The sequence below is a fragment of the Bubalus bubalis genome, chromosome 1, assembly GCF_019923935.1.
Source record: "Bubalus bubalis isolate 160015118507 breed Murrah chromosome 1, NDDB_SH_1, whole genome shotgun sequence".
In the NCBI taxonomy this organism is placed as follows: Eukaryota; Metazoa; Chordata; class Mammalia; order Artiodactyla; family Bovidae; genus Bubalus; species Bubalus bubalis.
The window spans coordinates 5,472,387-5,493,811 of NC_059157.1; the positions used below are offsets into that span (position 1 = coordinate 5,472,387).

The 21,425-nt window shown below is 35.7% G+C and overlaps 1 protein-coding gene and 2 non-coding genes across 8 annotated transcripts in view; 2 read left to right on the top strand and 1 right to left on the bottom strand.

Annotated features, from left to right (window-relative positions):
* The window catches only part of TOP2B (DNA topoisomerase II beta), a 97,679-nt gene that overhangs the window by 29,180 nt on the left and 47,074 nt on the right, over positions 1-21,425 (bottom strand). For 4 of the 6 annotated variants that reach the window (XM_044924793.2, XM_044924749.2, XM_044924731.2 and 1 more), the window contains exons 2-14: positions 18,773-18,943; positions 17,707-17,797; positions 16,325-16,388; positions 11,116-11,261; positions 10,188-10,285; positions 9,303-9,515; positions 5,941-6,114; positions 4,039-4,140; positions 3,817-3,954; positions 2,052-2,190; positions 1,579-1,736; positions 1,307-1,432; positions 55-165 (exon numbers count right to left, since the gene is read on the bottom strand). In XM_044924793.2, coding sequence (XP_044780728.1) covers positions 55-165; positions 1,307-1,432; positions 1,579-1,736; positions 2,052-2,190; positions 3,817-3,954; positions 4,039-4,140; positions 5,941-6,114; positions 9,303-9,515; positions 10,188-10,285; positions 11,116-11,261; positions 16,325-16,388; positions 17,707-17,794 — 1,557 coding nt within the window. In that variant the 5' untranslated portion in view covers positions 17,795-17,797; positions 18,773-18,943. The remainder of the gene's footprint in view (positions 1-54; positions 166-1,306; positions 1,433-1,578; positions 1,737-2,051; positions 2,191-3,816; positions 3,955-4,038; positions 4,141-5,940; positions 6,115-9,302; positions 9,516-10,187; positions 10,286-11,115; positions 11,262-16,324; positions 16,389-17,706; positions 17,798-18,772; positions 18,944-21,425) is intronic. The other 2 variants (XM_044924817.2, XM_025286710.3) reach the window with 1 other exon arrangement.
* On the top strand, positions 11,921-12,047 carry LOC112587464. Its single transcript, XR_003111968.1, has one exon. It is a non-coding gene; the product is annotated as a small nucleolar RNA SNORA40 (small nucleolar RNA).
* LOC112587443 lies at positions 15,336-15,469 on the top strand. Its single transcript, XR_003111944.1, has one exon. It is a non-coding gene; the product is annotated as a small nucleolar RNA SNORA43 (small nucleolar RNA).

The window sequence follows — 21,425 nt, forward strand, 5'->3', positions numbered from 1 at the left end:
TTTTCTGCTACTATTTAAGACCATAGTATAAAAGTATATTAATGTAAATAGTACCTTTACAATAGGGGTAATGAACTCTTCAAGAAAACCATGCTTCAAAAGCGACGGCCAATTGTGGTGGATGAAGTTAATGAGCAGGCCTTTTATGTGAGAACCATCTTGATCCTAAGTATCAGTAAAGAGTGTCATGATAATTTAATGAAATATAATTACTTTATATAATCAAATTTTTAAATATATGAATGCAGCAATGAGGCAAAATTCCATTCAAATTTTACAACTGCACTGTATAAAACAGAAGAGATTATTCTTTGGATGATTAAAGAATTTCTTTCTTAAAATTCAAATAAAGAATATAGCTATGTGATAAACTGAATCCTTCTGTCACTATAAAACATACTACCATTATCTTTTTTATAGTTTTCCCAGATTTCACTCGAAGACAGAAATACAAGAAACACAGTTATAATGCCACTTCGCTGAAAGAAGAAATCTATGGAATACAAGTATTCACAAGTCTTCTCTTAACATAAAAACTGATAAATTGCTGCCTAAAATTACACAGCAGCTTCTCAGTTGAAGATTTACCTACAAATGCTTTCAGTTAGAGTACATGAGACACAAGCAGTTGGATGGATACGAAACTCTTCAATTTTATGTGTATGCTTAGTCACTCAGTCATGTCCAACTCTGCAACCCCATGAACTGTAGCCCACCAGGCTCCTCTGCCCATGAGTATTCTCCAGCAAGAATACTGGAATGGAATACTGGAAGGTCTCCCAGGGGATATTCCCAACCCAAGGACTGAACTCAGGTCTCCCACACTGCAGGCAGATTCTTTACCGTCTGAGCCACCAAGGAAGCATATGAAACTCTTCAGTTTTCTAGTTCTTGCCTAATTACTGCCATTTTACTATTCAAATCCTCCTAGTTTTTTGTGCATCCCAAATTATGCTATCATAAACAAATATCAGCCATTTTCCTATTGATTAACCTTTCCTGCTTATAAATTTCATCATTTCCTTCCTGTTTACAGGCAAGCTTCAACGTCATAATACTACAGTGTGTTCTCTTTCCATATTTACTGAATTTAAAAACATTTTAAAATAACTAACCAAAAAGGTGGGTACCATAAATTAGATAATGTAAAATGTACTTCACACAAACCCTGCCATTAAACAATATTTTTTCCCCTGTGAAGTATAATCATTTTCAATTTACTATCTTGGAACAAATCTCATGAAACAAATATCCAAAGGACATTCTGAAAAAGAGATGTTTTATTATGTGGCAACTTTTAACCAACCTGATCAGTCATAATCATAATCTTTCCATAGCGTAAAGTTTTCAGAGATTCTGCATCATCATAACTTTTCTTATATTGTAGACCAACTATTTTAATAATATTGTTTATTTCTGCATTTTCCATGATCTGTGCAAAAATGAAAAGAATTGGAAGTATTTTAAAGTGTCAAAATATAAAAAAGATGAGTCAGAACTGACACATAAAAACACAACAATTTTAGTTAAAGTAATAAATTGTCATATACACATGTGGGTACATATGTAGATACACACCTGTTTGTGAGAAGCTTCCCGCACGTTAAGAATCTTTCCCCTGAGGGGAAAGACCCCATATCTGTCCCTCCCAATTACACCTAATCCAGACACGGCCAGGGACTTGGCAGAGTCTCCTTCTGTCAGGATCAGTGTGCACTCCAGGGAATGTTTGCCACCTAAGAGAAATTAGTAATGATATATATTCCAAATTTCTCAATTTTACCAATGAAAAACATGAAACCAAAAAATTAACAATCACAATGATAATAAAACATTATAAAGAGTCATCTTATATTATGCTCAGTATAATGTAAAAATTAAGTATATTTTATTGACGTTTTATCTCCCCCAAATTGTAATATGTGTGTGACAATTTTAGTGAAATTTATCCTCTGAAAATAAAATCCTATATATGTGGAAAATTAAAACTGTCTATAACTGAATAAAAACTTAAATCAAAATCTAAAAACCAAACAAAAACTGAATCTTACCAGCATCATTAGCATCATCCAATTTGGGAATACCTTTGATTTTGCTGTACTTTACTGATGAACACTTCTTGTTCAGCTGTGTCTGAGCCTTAAATTTCACCCAGTTCAGGATACTTTCTACAATGCCACAGTTAGAGGCCTAAAAATCAAAGAAGCAAGCAAGAAGTTCACACACTTAGCTAAAATTAATGTAATACTTGGAATCTGGGCAGTTGTAAGGCAAAATGATAATAATAATGATATATGCTGGCAAATTATTCTAATTACAGTAAATTAATTCAGGCAGCTATTCACCATGACCTATTAGACTGAAAGGTAAACACATGATAAAAAGGCAACTTTACCACATATGAAAAAAATTTTATTAGAATAAACTCCATAAGAAATATACACAGCTTTTGTTACAAGTTAGTTTTGTTAAAATGAACACAGTAAAGGCTGATCCACCTATGCATTTACTACCTGGGCAATTATAGACACTGACATTTCTGATATCCTTCAACACAAAAACATGAATCTGGAATTCACTATGACAAAAAAATATTAACATGAAGGGAATATCAGGACAAACTCAAGAACTTATGAACAGTCCTTATTTTTTAAAGAGCTTGGTAATAAGGATTCTAACATTATACGTGTGTGTCATTCTGAACTTTACTCCCTGAAAAAGTAAAGCATCTCCAAGTTTGAGTTATTTATTTTTCATCAACCTCGGTAGTTTGATTTTAGGTGTATGAAAGAGTTTTCTGGAATGTTTCAAATATAAAAAGAAATGAACTATGTTATCAAATCTAAACTTCCTTTGCCAAAAATGAAAAAGTATAAAAACAAAAATCAAATTACTTTATAAAAAGAACAACTGTTAAGAGGGCAGAAATTTGGAAAATGATTAGCATTGGGTCATCGGTATTCAGAATTCATTATGATCAGACCCAAAATTACTATTCTATAGGCCTTTAGCTAAACCTAAAAATCAACTTTTGTTTTTGTTTGTGAGACCCCACCTTTGAAATTCCAATACCAAAATTTGATAAATATGTTACCTCTATTGCAATATTACATAATATTCCTCCAAAAAACTATAAACTTTCAAAGAGGAGGGGCTGTAATCTATTCATCTGTACATTCCCAGGGCAAACATAAGGCACTTAATATATGTTGGTGGCACTGGTGAACAGGAGAATTGAGGCAAATCTTATACAGAAAAGACTATAAAAAATTATTAGCAGCCGCAGCTCAGTTATAAATCTAAGATTTATTATTTATATTCTCATCTTGTTTCAGAAAGGTTAAGGCAGCCTAAATAAATATGTGCTAAGTAAAATGAAGAAAAATATGTACAATATGGTAAATTTTATGTTAGGCATATGTTACCATAATTTTTTTTTTTTTTTAAGTTACATCTACAGAATCAGTAGATGAATTTGAAAGGAATGGAAAAGATGAAGACAGGAGTCCTGTGAGGACCTGTATATTTTTTAGATGCAAAACTGGCTTTTTAAAGACTAATGCAAACTGAAAACAATTAGTTACATGATTCCCTACTTTAAAGCTTGGCAAAATAATCAACTGTTTTATGAAACAGTGTCTATCTAACCTTTGAAGTCTTCAGAATCAAGCATTTTAGTTTTTAGGATAAGTATGCCTGTATCTGCAGTTAAATAAGAAACTAATCAAAATAATTAGAATAAATATATCAAGAAAACTACTTAATCAACTCTAAATTAAACAAAAAACACTGAAAAGTGATATACGTTTTACTCACTGCTTTAAAAAATTTTTCTGATAGTTGGCATTTGGATCCAAAACTTTTGGGCTGCAAAGTCATGTTTTCCTTCGTTTGAGAATCAAAAGTTGGATTTTCAATAAGGCAGTTAATAAAAACCCATATATGATTTTTTACCTGTTGAAAACATATCCAAAAAAAGGTCAATATCAGAATTGATATTACTTAACAATTCAACAGAATATATAAAACATCACTTACTTGAAATGGTTTCACTGACACACCAGCTTTGTTCTTTTTCTTAACTACTTCAATCAGTTTACCAACAACTTGGTCTACTACGTAATCCACATGCCGTCCACCCTAAAGAGGGGGGGAAAAAAGAATACAAAATCTTCTGTAATTAAGGCAGCAGAAAGAGTAACATTCATATTTTTCTAGAATGAGCATTTAATCTTCAACACAACTTTTTCAAGTTAGTATGACTATATTACTCACCCTATATATCAGAGGTAATATGATAAGTCTCAGAAGGAAAGAGATTTAAGACATAGTCTTTTTGGCCATAGAGCTAATTAGCAACTCTATATAACGCCCCACAAAGTGAAAACAATGAAAACGAGACACGGAAGTGAGAGAAGGAACACTGGGCTGGTGGCAGCAACGACACTCACAAGCCTGCCGCTCGGGCCACGGCGGCATCAACAGCGGTCTCCCCTCACATTACGGACCCGCTCAGGGGCCGCGGTGGCATCAACAGCGGTCTCCCCTCACATTACGGACCCGCTCAGGGGCCGCGGTGGCATCAACAGCGGTCTCCCCTCACATTACGGACCCGCTCAGGGGCCACGGTGGCATCAACAGCGGTCTCCCCTCACATTACGGACCCGCTCAGGGGCCGCGGTGGCATCAACAGCGGTCTCCCCTCACATTACGGACCCGCTCAGGGGCCACGGTGGCCATCAACAGCGGTCTCCCCTCACATTACGGACCCGCTCAGGGGCCACGGTGGCATCAACAGCGGTCTCCCCTCACATTACGGACCCGCTCAGGGGCCACGGTGGCATCAACAGCAGTCTCCGCTCACATTAAGGACCCGCTCAGGGGCCACGGTGGTCATCAACAGCGGTCTCCCCTTCACATTACGGACCAATCCAACTGTGTTTTTAACTGGCAACATGTCCAGTTACAAAGATTTACCAATCTAGACTCCCTTGCAGGTAAAGGTAGCCACTTGACCCAGTTTTAGCCAGAAAAGCTAGCAGAGGTCCACTGGATCGCGTTTCCAGGAACACTGCTGCATTCCTGATATAAGCAGAGAGATCTACTTCACATATGCATTTGTCCAACTTCATTCTCTCCTTAGGACTTGGAAGGGTGCAGCAGACATATTAAAGGCATGAAAATGAAAGCCACATGCTAAGAGAGGCAGAAAAGAAAACCAGGAAGAGAACAGGTCCCTGTTGACACTGTAAAGTCACAGAACCAGACTAAGACTGCCTGCCATCAGTCCCCAGAAGAGGAAAAGTAAAACTGTCACATGGCTACAAACCACTGCATACTAGGTTTCTATTACACATAATAAAATGCAATCAAATCTGATACACGATTTGTTGACTAGAAAAAGTGATGCTAGATTATAAAAAATAAGTTCAAACTTGAATAAGAGTGACAAAGTGATAGCTCATGGCTTTATTCTAAAATACACACTTATATTGCCCAATATTTCATCATGGTCAATGGATAAATGGTTATAGATGAGAAGAATTTCATCTAATTTGGAAATTTAAAAGTCTACAAAAAAGGTTCAAACTCCTTAGAACCACAGATAAGGTATTTCATGATGTGATCCCAAAACAGACTCATTTCTTATTATTTGTTCTTTTATACTCAAAACTCAGAACATAGAACAAGGAATTTGTTATCATTCTAAATTCCATAAAATACAAATGTATTCAACTATAAGCGCTAATCATGTAAATTTATTTCTCAATGGATCCTTAAATAAATTGTAACAGATTTCATAGAAAATATACTTTTATTTTCATAATTCAATTTTGATTTCACAAAAGCAGGGTGGAGAGGTATTATTTGTTGTTTTATCTTGTTTTTAATGAAGACTGTTCTACAACTGACTTGGAAACAAAGAATTAGTGTACTTACTTTTGTTGTTGCAATGCTATTTACAAAGCTGATTTGCTGGAATCCTTTTTCACTCAACGTGAGACAAACGTCCCATCTTTCATTTGCAAGTTCATGAATAACTTTTAGGGCCACTCCTGTTTCATCCAACTTGTCTTTCACATAAAGATCTACATAACTGCGAAATCCATTTACCTAAAATTTGGAAAACAAAAACAATGAACAATCCTTCTGGCCGCGGCAGCTGAACTAGAACACCAGCCAGTGTAGACATGTAGAAGGCAAGGCTTAAAGAAGTCTTCTTCTCCTTTATAAGAAAACAGCTGGTTAAACAACAAATTTTCTATGCATCTTCAAAAACTCGAGATCACAGGACAGCTGCACATCCAAAGTCTGAAGAGAGACAGGTGTTTGTAGGGAGACACAGAACCTAAATCGTTTGCTTATCTGGGCAGAAGCTGCTTGGTTGCGCTATAAGCCCATAGGAACCTGGAACCAGAGCTTCTGATGAATTTCTTTCTATAGACAAGTGTGGACTAGTGTGAGTGCGTGAAGCACCTGAAGGCTGTGGTCAGAAGGGGTTCCTAGTCTTTTGCAGGTCTTTCCTCACAGGGTAGATCAGAAAGAATTTAGAAAAAGTGACCCTCATGGGGCCAGGTGGAGAATAGTAGCCACTAGGAATTCAACCCAGACCCTTCACCCTTACCAGAAAAAAAAAAAGAACAGCTTACTTCACAGGTGGAAGGACACTGCTGGAAAGCAGTGGTGAAATACCACCAGAGCTGGGATAAAGTACTTCTGCCCGCCCCACCCCTCCTATGCCCATCTCATTTACATCTTAAAAAGGCTTATCCTGCAGGGCAGGGAGCCTGAAGAACACAGAAGGAGAGCACTGGTGTGACCTGATGCAACCAGAGGAAAACAGAAGACAAAGGGAACGTCTCCACCTCAAGCAGAGGCATAGACACTCCTGAGAAGGCTAAACCCCGAGACACAGGCCCTGAGCAGTCCAAAGCCTGAGACTAATCAGACATGGGGGTCTCCCACAACCTATACCCAGGCTAGCAGGCCTCCAATTGCAACAGCTGGAAGAGCTGCAAGAGACCCTCCTTGACCCGCAGCTCCAAGGCAAGCCCCAAAGCAGAGAGAAAGGACAAGAAAGAATCTGAAGTATCTGGTGCCCACAGCAACAACAGACCTCAACACTAGTAACCGCAGGAACAACAGCCTGCAAACACAGCCCATTCCCTGTACAGACTAACATAAATCCTCATACTAAAGCCTATTCACACCATATTTACTATGCTATGCAACATAGCTGGTGTTCAACAGAATCTCACAAGGTATGCCAAAAGGCAAGAGGAAAACAGTCTGAAAAGACAAATCAATCATCAGAACTTAGTCAGATATGTCGCAGATGTTTTAACTATCAGATAGGACTTTGGCTACCTGATGCAAAGAGCCAAATCATTAGAAAAGACCCTGATGCGGGGAAAGACTGAGGGCAAGAGGAGAAGGAAGGGGACAGAGGACGAGATGGTTGGATGGCATCTGACTCAATGGACACAAGTCGAGCGAAGCGCGGGAGGCGGTGACGGGCAGGGAAGCCCGGCACGCTGCTGCAGTGTGTGGAGTCAGAGTCAGACGCAGCTTAGCACCTGAATGACAGCAACAGCGGCTAACAGCTTCAAGTCTCTTGTGAGACACAACCTTTAAGAACGAATCAAATGCAAATGCTAGACATTGAGAAAAGCAGAAGATACAAAGAATGCCTTTGGCAGGCTCAGAAGTAAACTTGACACAGTAGAGGAAAAAAGTCAATGAACTTGAAAATAGAGCAATAGAAATCAAACAAACTGAAACTCAAAAGAGAAAATAGAGTGAATAAAGCAGAGTAAAACATCCAAGAGCATGGGTCCTACCATTTCTGCATAATTAGACTACCAGAAGGAAAAGGAAGAACAGCACATTAAAAAATAACAGCCAAAATGTTTCCAAAATTAGTGACAGACACCAAACAACAGATCCGATAAGCTCAGGAGACACCAAACAGAATTAAGTACCAAAAAGAAAAACCAAAAACCACAACAAAAAACCCTATATATACAACTGAACATTTCATACTCAAAAAACAAAGACAAATAGAAAATCTTCAAGGCAGGCGGAGGAAAAAGAAACCTCTTACCAACAGAGGAAGGAGGATATGAGTCACAGCAGAGGCCATGCAAGCAAGAAGACAACAAAGTAACATTTTTAAGTGCTAAAAAACAACTACTGACTGTATTTCTATACTCAGTGAAACTCTGTATCCTTTCAAATGAAGGAAAAAATTTTCTCAGACAAACATAAACTGAGGGAAACTATTGTCAGCAAATGTATCCACAGGAAATAAATGTTAAAGAAAAATCTCCAGCCAGAAGGAATATGCAATAGATCAGAAACTTAGACCTACAGCAAGAAATTAAAAGCACTGGAAATGGAATAAAAGAAGGTAAACTATAACTCTATTTTTTTATTGCTCTAAAGTATAACTGACTGCTTAAAGCAGTAGCAACATCATCAAGTCAGAAACCTGACACAGTTAAAAAAAAAAAAAATCAATGAACTTGACTGTGGGAATATTTCTGCCACAACTTTTTCAAATATTTCTTCCTCCTCATTCTCTCTCTTCTTCTGTTGTTTCGAGAATATGCCAAAGCGAAATGTATGATGAAGAGGGCACAGGGACAGAAAGGAAGACCTGGGGATACACTGTTATAAAGTTTTCGCTCTACACACCAAGTGACAAATCAAGGTGGACTCAAATTATTTACAAACGGGTATTATAAACCCTAAGGCAATCACTAAAGAAGTTTTAAAAATAAGAATAATAAGTAAAGAGGATTCTTAGAGGGCACAGTGGTAAAAATTTGCTTGCCAATCAATGCAAGAGACGTGGATTCAATCCCTGGGTTGGGAAGATCCCCTGGAGAAGGAAATGGTAAGCCATTCCAGTATTCTTGCCTGAAAAATCCCACGGGCAGAGGAACCTGGCGGCCTACAGTCCATGGGGCCTCAAAGAGTCAGATACGACTGAGCAACTGAGAACATGCACACACACATAATAAGTAAATAGAGAAGATGAAATCATTTTTTTTAAATGCTGAATTAAAACCAAAGAAGGCAGGATACTAGGAAGATAAGGATACTAAGTAACCAAGAACAAACACAATAAATCAACATATAACATGATGGTAAGCTTTAATCCAAATGTATCAATAATGACTTTAAATGTCAATCATCTAAATACACTTGTTAAAAGAGATTAATGATTTAAAAAGCAAGATCTAACTATAGGCTGTCTACAAATTAACAAAGCGTGAGTTATTTTAGAAGACACTTACAGGCAATTTCTTTCCATTAAACATGACCTTGACTCCCTTGCAGGAACCAGCCAAATCATAAGCTCTTCTGGTCATGAGAGCAACAATATCCCTGTCAAGTTTCTCCATCTTAAATTTGGACAGATCTGGTTGGAATGTTATACATGTGTAATCTTCACCATCAAAATGTTTAATTTTGGCTTCAGAAGTCTTCATCATATTATTCATCCATGTCTTTAAGAGAAAAAATATTTAAATATTTATATTGTGCTTCTATATTACATAATAAAGACTCAGCTAATGAAATACATTCATTTACCACAACTAGAACCATTTTCCAACTTTCACAACAAACCAATCCCTAAAACATTACTATAAATGAAGAAATTTTAGATAAAACTATTATAACAACCTCATGCTGAAAATAAGCAAAACCAACTGAACAGCTTTATATACTGTTAGTTAAATCTTTTAAAATCTACAAATGACCATACAGAATTATACAAAAATAAAAAGGTACAATGCTTTTCTAACAAAATTATTTTAGCTTACATAAAATTTTCAAAGGTCTACAAAAGTGAAATATAAAACTGTGAAATATAAATGATCAACCTACAAACAAGCTAACTGGGGGCACTTCAGTCAGACCGTGCGGCTCAGGACCCTCCCTACTGCTTACACGCTAAAGGGAAATCTGTCAAATAAAGCGTTTTGTTCTAAAGGAATGGGAGGAAAACAGATTTATGTAAAATCTCCCAGACATTCTGTAGCCTTTTTACTCTGATGACTTGCTTAATGCTTAAAATAATAATTTATATAGGTATCTAAGGTATTATATAGGTATTATCTTGGCAAAGCACAAACATGATTATTCTTAAAAAAGAATTAGTCACATTTCTATCATACCTGCTTAAAACTATGTTTGTATTCTTTGCAAGCAGTTTCTACTGTAAACTTTGTACTGAAAATATTACAAAGTTTTGCACCATAACCATTGCGACCACCTGTAAGAACAATTAAATGTGAAAGGTTTAATGAAAACAAATTTAAAGGGACTTTGTTAACTCACCTACCATAGGGTAGGTCTGTTGCAAAACAGTTTCCACTTATTATTTTAATCAATTGAATATTTCAAAGTATATTTAGATTTTTCATTTAAAGAAACATACAATTAAGATTTAGCACATACAGTAATTAAAATATACATTTTGTAGATTATCTTCATAACAATTTTTTAAAAATTAAGCACTGTATCTTCAAACAATCCAGTAAGTCTATATGAGTATGAATCTGAGCTTTCTATCACAGTTACTTCTATTACAAAACTCTAATCTATATAACTTCCTAGAACTTTGGTTTTGGAAAAAAAATCATCTTTGGGGAAATGTAAATAAGTAGAAAAACAACTGGCTATGATCAAAGCACTTTCAACTCTATAGAGTCTAGACTTTCAACCTTGACTCAAAGAAAACACTTTAAAAGTAATTGATACCAAAAGACATGGTGCTTATGTAAAAACAAATTCACACATACAGAAATCACACGCATCTCACTTTCATCAGTACTCTAATTCAGAACCCAAACTATCAGCCAGGTTAGACAGAGTTCCAGGAGTTCTAGCAGAAGTCAACGTACTACAAGTTAAGTGTCTATAATCAAGACAACAGTAATATATGATAGTTGTTATAGATATTAATTCTAAAAAGGATTTTCTCACAACAAAACTAGAAAAGCTTCCTTTTCTGTAATATCTTATATAGAAATAGTAACAGACTTCTATGTTAAAAGACCAGTATTTCTCAATAAAAATTCTGATCAGCCATTTAGACTTTACCTGTTACTTTTTTCTCATCATCGTCATAGTTACTGGATGTTAAAAGCTGTCCAAAAATTAATGCAGGAACATAAACTTTCTCTACTTTGTGTTCTACTACTGGAATGCCTTTCCCATTATTCCAAATGCTTATAATGTTAGATTCACTGTAAATAAACAAGCAGAGTTTAGAGCTTAAAATAGTTTAAAGATAAATCAATTAATTTCCGTCAAAAGTAAAGTGACCTAGAATAAACATGAATGATTATAAGCAAAAGGCCAGCCATTATCAATTGGAATACACTCACTCATCTTTCAAGAAAACCCTTGCTGAGGACACATATTACCATTCCTGAGTCCTAACTCTAATTAGGGTCACTAAGTTCTGCAGGTAATACTGCAAAAATCTCCCAAGAAAACAAAACTCTTCTCAACAGTAAAAGCAGTGAAGCTTGTATAAGAAGCCAGCTATCAATTCCACTTTCTTTTCATACATAGGAGCCATGACCTTCATGCTTCTTCCTGCCAGTCTCCCTGTGAACCACAGGCTCTGTGGGGCTAGCGGCCATGGCCATTTCACTTCCCACCTGACTGCTGAGTGCAGGCAGAAAAGGAAAGCTGTCTGAAATATATTCCACTCTCCATCTAAGTGTTAGAGGGTTGCTTATACTGTAGCAATCATTGTTAGACTAAAAAGCACATCATTTTCTTTCCCCAAATCAGCAAACCAACTTTTCTTTCCCTCACTTTTCACAATACAGGTTCAACTCTCCGAATCACAAAGACTCAACTTTTCTTTCCCTCACTTTTAACAATATGGGTTCATAGCACTTGTGTTTGTTTTTGTTTAATTTGTGGACAAAGACTTACAGACAAGTGCGAAAGTAAATCCTCTTTTGCAACCCACAACTCATTGTTCAGTATGAGTTTTGATACAGATAAGAAGGAACATGATCCATAAAATGGATGTGTATTGATGAGCATAAAGATTGCTTCCAGGGCTGTAAAGCAAAATAAGCTTCTAAATTACCAGCTATATTGATCCTAGTACTCAGTTTTAATGTTGACATAAAACAAACAAAGATGGGCTTCTTTTTTTAGGCTTTTATCTTCGGAAAACAGTGTCTGGATTTTGCAAAGATATGTCTAATGCTTTAGGTATTGGCATATCCCAATGATCTGTGTCAAGTTTTAGGGTGTGATAACTTAGGAATTAATATGATTTGAACTTGGTAAGTTTTTGAACTAGACAGATCCCATCTCCTGACCCTAAACAGGATCCTATAGTAAACTGCTTGAGGAAATTGGATCTTGAAGATTACAGGTGGCAAACTTTGAAGTGAACTCCACTGAAGATCTAAGAGGCCCAACTAAAACTGGCATTACAGCTGTGGATTGAGCAGAACTTTTTGAAAGGGCTACCTTGAAGATGACAACCTTGGAGGAGCTATGGTGATTGGCAGTGGAAAGAATCAGGACATGTGAAAAATCCTTAAAAATTTATTGACTTAAATAACTTTGTCTATGTTATGAATAAAAAGAAACCTTTGTGCAGAAAGTCAGCATATAAAAAACAAACAAACAATATGGGTTCAACTCTCTGAATCACGTGGACTTAAATTTTGTTATTTTTATTCATCTCTCCTGATCATTAAGACATGCGTTTAATATTTTAAACTCAGTTTGTCCTATTAGATTTGCTTCATCACTGTCCAATCTTCCTTCATTCCAAATGCCACTGTATGAGTCTAATTAGTATCACCTTAAATACCAATTACTGCAACACAGCTAAGAACAGAACTAGCCACTCCCTTTAAATATATTCTTCATAACAATACTGGGCTTACCACAGCTTTCATAACACTATTTTTTGCACCAGGACACAGCAGTAGCTCCATGTTTTCTATGAAATCAAGCTTAGCAGGCCTCTATTGCACATTCAAGGCCCTTATGCATACCCCTACCTGCAGTCAAACTGAACTACTATTCTCCAACATGCATCATATTTTCTTTCAAGTCAGTTTTATTACTTGTCCATATTCAGTCTCAATTCTTTCCTTTCTTCATCGTCTTTCCTTTGCCTATAAAACCCTTTTCTTCTCTGTCTAGCCAAATTTTACCTTAACTTCAAGAATCAATTTACGACTTCTCTCCTCCCAGCCTAAAACAATGTTTTCCAACATTCCTTATATTGAAACTTGCCCCCCCCAAAAAAATCTAAATTATTTACTAGGGACCTCAGGACATAATTAGGTTATCTCATGTGTGGGTATACACTCTTTACAGAATATACAGCTAAATATTTAAGTATGTAACAGTTCAAATGAGCTACTGTACTTTACCTTGCGTGTCCCATATCCAGAGGTCAAGAGTGAAGCCTTGAAAACAGGGGCCCTGTATTGCATTATTTTATAAATATTGAAATAGTTCCTAGCTTGAGTTTAAAACCTGTAACTTATTAAATATCTTTTTTTTTTTTTTTTTTTTTTACACAAGACACTTCATGGAGTTTAAAACTAATAGAGAACAATTCTGAAGGAAACAAAGAAAGATAATGGATGGACAATTACAGATCTTAAACATCTCAGAATGACACTAAAGTCAATATGCTCATGAAAAAAATCCTTTAAATCTTTTCATCCTTAGTATATATAGTACTATAAATAAGGCACTTTGTAAATTCATAATCATCACAGTTTCAAAAAAATAAGATACCTCATACATTCTTTAAGCCTATATGAGTATGAAACTGAAACTTTCTATCAAAGTCACCTCTCTATTAAAAAATTTCAGTTTATTTCAATTCCGAGGTCTGGAACTTATTTCTATAATCTCTAAACAATGATTCAGAATTATATAACTGCATTTTTTGCTCCATCAATAATCTTTACAGAACTATTAAAAGAATGATGTGCTTGAATAAGCTACAAAATTCCAAAATAATTAAAGCTAAAAAGAAACTTGGAAAACAAGCTGAATATCCAATATTCATCACCTGGAAAGAGGTTAATTATGATATTGACATAATACTTAAGGATAGTTAAAAGAACTAAGTAGACTTAAGTTAATAAGGAAGGCTGTCCTCAATATGTAAAATAGAAAGGTACAAAATAGTATATAGAAAGCAATTTTTTAAATGTACACATACTGTATATTCTATATGAGTGTACATTTTTTTGAAGGCTACAGCTTTAAGAATTTCAACCCTAAATAAATAAGAATACTTCAGCTAGAGAAATAATTCAAACTCTGGTTATTGTACTTTTCACATTTGTTAGTTTTTAATCAAATTGATGCCATCAAGTACAGTGTTTCAATACTAAACATTACACTATACTATTTAATGGGTTTTAAACTCCCCTGTAAGAAGTTGCTTCACATTCTCTAGCTTCTTAGAACTGCTGTCCAAATCCTGTACGGCATCCCTTGCTGACCTATTCCTGTGTCTTTTACAACTATGGTTTTGTACGTAAATTTTATCTCCACATCACAGAGTACTATTGAAAGAGTAATAATAAGAGCTAAGCTAGACGATGTATACTCTACACTTGATCCATCAACTATTAAAATTTAACCTTTCTTTTACACAAAGAGTTCATGAACACACACGCACAAAAAAAAATAAAATCTGCTATATACAGATATTAAAAAAGAATGCAAAAGAGAAAGAGCAGTAATAAAGGCACTAGTTACATAGAATTACTTTATCCAGAATCTGGAATAAAGTAAAGCTTGTCACTATGAGCCACTATTTGGCCTACAAAACTATTTTATAGCTCACTTCTTAATCACTTCGCTATAATGGGATTCTATGTAAGCTGTTTTTTAACTGCACATTGCTGGATCAATGTTGGCCAAAACAATTAAGATAAAAGAATCAAATAACTGTAACCATGTTTATCAAGAATGTATTTTTTAAAAAGACCTTCCTTAGTTTTCAGTCAGTTTTGATTTTTAAAAAAGCGTGAAGATATTAAACATTCAACATCTATTACTCCATACTACTCTCCTAAAACATAATTGTTTTTAACTGACAATTTCCTAACTATGGAAGAAAAGAAATCTTGACAGCTAAAATTTCCTTAAAACTATCTTAAATGTCTGCATAAGTTGTAACTTTTAAGTGTCCATCATACCATACCACTTACTTTTAAGTATGCATCTTACCATATAAATTCTCAGTATAGTGTATTCATTATAGAAATGATACAAGTAAAAAATAAGGAAGACACTGCCCTGCAGATGCCGGACTTGCCGGCACCACGGGTGCGGCCGCCCTGCTGTGCCTGTGCCGTTGGGGCAGAGAGGAAGCGGCTATTTCTACGCTCAGTGCTCAGAACTGTGGGCACTAAGAATGGTTTGTAGCCGGACATCAGTGGGAAAAAAAAAAAAAAAGAAAAAAAAAAGAAGGAAGAAAAAGAAAATCAAGAACTTCAATAGTATAGTTATGTAGTCATATTTTCATATAAGATATAGTCAACTTCATTGTATAACCAAATATAAATTATATTTTTATATCATTTATCTTAACCATGCCCTCTGAAATTAGATTATTAACAATAAAGTTGTAACCGAATTATTAAACTTTCATGTTAAGGAAAAAATCTTAAAATCATGCTAACCTACTAATGAAAGTACAGGGGATAAATATAACGTAATATCTTACAAAAGGCATACTGGTGAAAATAGCATCAACGTAAAAACTATATTTCGAACTTACAACTTTATTATTTTCACACCCTCCTCAGTCCTCCAAAAAGAAAAAAATCACCATAGTGATTAGCTGAACACCCGGTACACATTCTCTACTACCAGCAGTTCCCAATTTACAAACGACGTTATAAATAAAGGAAAAGCCTGAATGTCGGTTATGAAAGCACACGTTCCATCCGTGATGTAACTGGAAGAGCACCGACGATAGCGCGCTTGCCTTGAACCAAAGAAAAGGAAACGCCCCGTGACCCTTCCAGCAGCTGGGACAGCACCCACAGCACGAGAGAGGAGAAAAACGGTCTCCAAGAGCTCCCAGCAGAAAGTACTTTGGAGAAAAAGACTCTGAACAACAGAGGAGACGAAGAGGACAGCATTCTGGCTAAAAGAGGTAAGAATTACAGGGTCTCGAGCAATAGGAAACTAACTGTATGAATTATTCATTTGAGACATGTTCGTAAGCTGGGACTATCCGAATAAAACAGCTTAGCATAAAAAATTAAACTTGAAATATACTTACGGATCAATAGAAACTTTAATACAGGTCATGTTCTTATCCCTCTGTTTATTATCAGCTGCATTAACTACAAAAATAAATATTTTGGTGAGTAATATATAAAAAGTTATAACAGACATACATGACATAAACAAACATATGGTTGCAAGTGCATCGCTACTTAATATAAATATTTACATATGCTAATAGTTAAAGAAAATAATTACTGGTAACTTCTATTACAAAACCTTATTTTCCAAATAATATTCTTAAATTTTTTTATGTCACACTAAATTACTATTATGTCTTATGTCTTCTACAAAACAAGGTGTGGGGTAGGTGGGGGAATGATTTTGTGATATATAAAAACAAACATCTGCAGTTTACAATCCCCTATCCAGGCCTAAAAGTTAAAAATCGGGTTTAATTACATTTTATCTTGGTAACAAATGACTACTTTCTCTTGATTTCCTTCAATAAACTACTGATTTTATAAACAGAATGAGCTGAAACCAGTTGTTTTTGAATTAGAAAGGCACTCTTTAGCATCCACAGAAACCAAAATGCTAAATGCTATGAACTATAACTGATAATATTTGCATACATTAACCATGGCTTCAGTAAAATCTGAACACAAGCTAGCTGTAAAACTCAACTTCAATCACAGAAGGAATATGTTCCTGATAAACACTGTATAACCTAGAAGTAAAACTGGCAGATAGTTGTGAGATGAGCAAAAGTACAAAACTTACAAAACTTAGTAACCAGCTTTACTCTCCTTTCTTTTTCCCACAGACGAAAAGAAGCTTTGAGAGACCCACACAACCCTGGAAGGAAACCCAGCAGCACTGATGCATCTGTGTGGCTAAAACATTCCCAAAGCCTGAGTACTCCCCAGGAGTCAATTACACACCAACACTTCATTGTGACTGAATTAACTGTGTGATTTGGAAAGCACAGAGGTATTTGGAACAAGGGTTGTTAAACCTGGTTGCCCAACAGAAATACCTAATGTGTTGTTTAGAAACACAGTTTTATGTGTCTCACCCAAAACTAACTGAATCTGCAAAGATCAGGCCCTGGAATCTAACTTTAACATGCCCTCCCTGGTGACTGGGATGCAATCAACCCCAAGACAACTACACACACAGAACCACACACTAACCTTGGGGTTACTGACCAAATACAATACACACATTTTACAGATGAACAAACCAGAACACAAAGACATAATGTCCAGAAATATGAACATATTACAGCAGGTAACAGATTTTCTGAAGAATATTTATACTCAACATAAAAACCTGAGATATACCTCTAAAATTTATGTTTGGCTTTATATACACAGGAACATTATACATGATATCAATAGAAACAAATTCATTAAATCTTAAACAAATACTCACCCAAGATTTCATCAAAGATCTTATATAAACCCGGCACAAAGGTAACCTCTCTGCAATTCATTCCTACATCTTCATCATATACCCACATGAGCTGGATTGAGAGAAAAATTCAAAAGAATTTATGGAGTAAAATTTTACAAAACATAAACCCGTATTTGACATTTACACTGTAAATACTTAGGTCTTCAAAGTAGAAAAACATTACTTCAGTCACAAGCAACCTTACTGAATCCATATTCAATTTGAAAGCCTATAAATTGAGAAATTGTTTGTTTTATATTAAGTCTGTCTTCTTACTCATAAAGTCAGCTTTAATGTAAGGCACCAAAAATTGTTGATAACTATTTAAATACGCAACTAGCCAGAAAGTTCATTCAGGTTTTTCCCCAAGGTGTTATGAAACCTAAATGAACTTTTTGGCCAACCCAATAAAACAGGAAAAAAACCAAATCATATTTACTTTATACTTTTGCTTCCCGAGTTATATTTTCCAATCAATAAGCAGCATGGAGTAAAACAACGTGAATGCAGCATGATGTTAGAGTCAAAGATATCTAGCTATGAATCCCAGCTCTCACTAGTTGAGGGATCTGAGCAAGTCACTTGAAAAAAAAGAGAAATCTATTTTTTTTTTTTTTTTTGAGAAATCTATTTAAACTTCAGTATCTTCATTTTTAGAATGGAGAAAACAGTCCCTGCTTTCCAAAACTGCTAGAATCAAATAAGATATTAACTGTAAGCCAAGTAAGTATTAAACAATAGTCAATGTGTACATATAAATTCTATAAATTAAAATAAACCACAGCCAGAACTTAAGAACTTTTAAGAAGTTCATACACACCATTTTACTATACACTTCCCTACACTCTACACTTCTCAGTTTTTATCTCCCAGTTTTATAATCTCTAGTAGGAAATGGAGACATTTCTGCCTCTTAGATCGCTCTCCCTACTTTGTGTTATTACCAGACATGAAATTATGTATTCATGTATGGTTTACATAATCACAAAAACGTTATTCAGTAGATACAGATATACATCTAATTTCAGTAAAAGTTAATAACTACCTGTGTCAATGGCTCCACTGACCCAATGTACGTATCAGGACGAAGCAGAATATGTTCGAGTTGTGTCTTTTTCTGATACACTCTCTCGACAGACAACTTCTTTGAAGAATCATTTTTGTTTGCAATTTCTGACTCTTCCTTTTTTGCAGCATTGTTCTGATCAAAAAGAGTCTAAAATTAACCAAAAAATCAAATTTAAATAACCTACCAAAGGGTAAACTAAAATGTACGGACACATGATATTATTTTGTTGTTAAAGAGAAAACCTATCTTTCAGGCTCATCTTTATTAAATTATTAAAAAAAAATCAACCCTGAATATTCATTAAAAGGACTGATGGTGATGCTCTAATACTTAGCCATCTGATACAAAGAGTCGACTCACTGGAAAAGACGCTGATGCTGGGAAAGATTGAGGGCCGGAGGAGAAGCGGGTGACAAAGAATGAGATGGTTGGACAGAATCACTGACTCAATGGACATGAGTTTGAGCAAACTCTGGGAGACAGTGAAGGACAGGGAGACCTGGCACGCTGCAGTCCATGGGGTCGCCAAGAGTCACACATAACTTAGCAACTAAACAACAGAAAGAACACAGGTCTATTTACTGACAGTTTAGTTCTTTTTGTAATATAGTGTGAAACTGCAGTTTTGACTGAACCCAGACACCAGAACTGCTAAAACAGCCAACAACTATTCAGTCAAGAAATAAATATTTCCCAATTCTATAAGATATCAGATTAATGTTGTTGTCCTCAAAACTTTCCCTGGGAAGAAGGACTTCCCTGGTGGTCCAGTGGTTAAGAATTCACTTGCCAATGCAGGGGAAACGGGTTCAATCCCTGGTCCAGGAAGATCCCACATCCCGCAGAGCAACTAATCCCAGCGCTCCAGAAGACAAGCCAGCGCAGCGCGGAGCCTGCACACTACAGCTAGAGAGCAGCACCGGCCCTCCAACACCATGACGACCCAGCACTGCCCAAAGCTAGTTAAGTAATTAATTTTTAAAAACTTTCCAAGGAATGTCCGTTCTTATCAGGTTAGAGATTGGCAAGGACTGAACCGGGCTGACAGCAGGGGTCCCAAAAGCTCCCAGATACAAGTTCCCTGCCATGAAGCTACTGAGGACTACAGTACAGGGGGCAGAAACAGTAGCCGACGCAGTTAGTGTGTGCAAGTCTCTTTCCAATTCCACGGAGGCAGAAGTTGTCATTCTAATTCTTACAGCGGATAAGGATTCCAAACAAAAATTTCTGCAGGCTGCAGATTTCCCTGTTGTTTTTTTTTTTTTAGGCATTGATTTATTTATTTATTTTTAAACTTTACAATATTGTATTAGTTTTGCCAAATATCGAAATGAATCCGCCACAGGTATACCTGTGTTCCCCATCCTGAACCCTCTTCCCTCCTCCCTCCCCATACCCTCCCTCTGGGTCGTCCCAGTGCACCAGCCCCAAGCATCCAGTATCGTGTATCGAACCTGGACTGGCCACTCGTTTCATACATGATATTATACATGTTTCAATGCCATTCTCCCAAATCTCCCCACCCTCTCCCTCTCCCACAGAGTCCATAAGACTGATCTATACATCAGTGTCTCTTCTGCTGTCTCCTACACAGGGTTACTGTTACCATCTTTCTAAATTCCATATATATGCGTTAGTCTACTGTATTGGTGTTTTTCTTTCTGGCTTACTTCACTCTGTATAATAGGCTCCAGTTTCATCCACCTCATTAGAACTGATTCAAATGTATTCTTTTTAATGGCTGAGTAATACTCTTTCTACTTCTGGAACTCCCTAATGCTGACAAATTAGATATCTCACTAAGAGAGAGTTATTATGATGGCCTATCTTCTTTTTTTGAGTCCCAAAGTAACTCAAATAAAACACAATGAGATATTTTCATAGGTCTTTGAATTTTAGTAGAAATGAAATAGAAGACAATGGGAGATGGAGAGATTTTGTGCATTTCAACAAGCAAGCAACACACCACTTCAATTTGAGACTTAAACATATCCATCCCATCATCTTTAAAGTTATTACTTTTAAAAGCATGGCAAATGTACATTTAAAAATCAAAATACATGACCTCTGAGTAGACTAAACTTTAGCAAGCGTTTAACAAACAAAACCTATGGAAATCCAAGCATCAATTATAATCTTTGACTGCCATAAATTTTACATAAAATTAAAGAGATTTTCTTATATATTCTTTGATTTATATGGTTACCCATTAACACTGCTCAGTCTCAATTAAAAATAGCTTTGGACATAAGAAAATAATTATTTCATAGTCTTCATATTCTGTTTCTGTCAAGTTAGTTGGATGATGAACTAGCGGGCCAGAAAAATGAACTATATTTTTAAAATGTCAGTCTCCAAATTTCTAACGATGTTCCTCGCTTTTTTAGATAATTCATAGAAATTAACAATAAAAGCATAACTGATTACATTAATGGATCCTCAGAATAGTTAGAATATCATAATTACTAAGATCACATTCTTTAAGTGCTTAAGAATAATAAATACCATGCATTCAAAGGTGGATAACAGTAACCTCTTATCATTAACTTAGAACTGTTTGCAATTTTGGCATAAAGTTACATGGAACTTATAATAACCATGCAAGTAAGGCTTTCCTATCTCAGGCTAC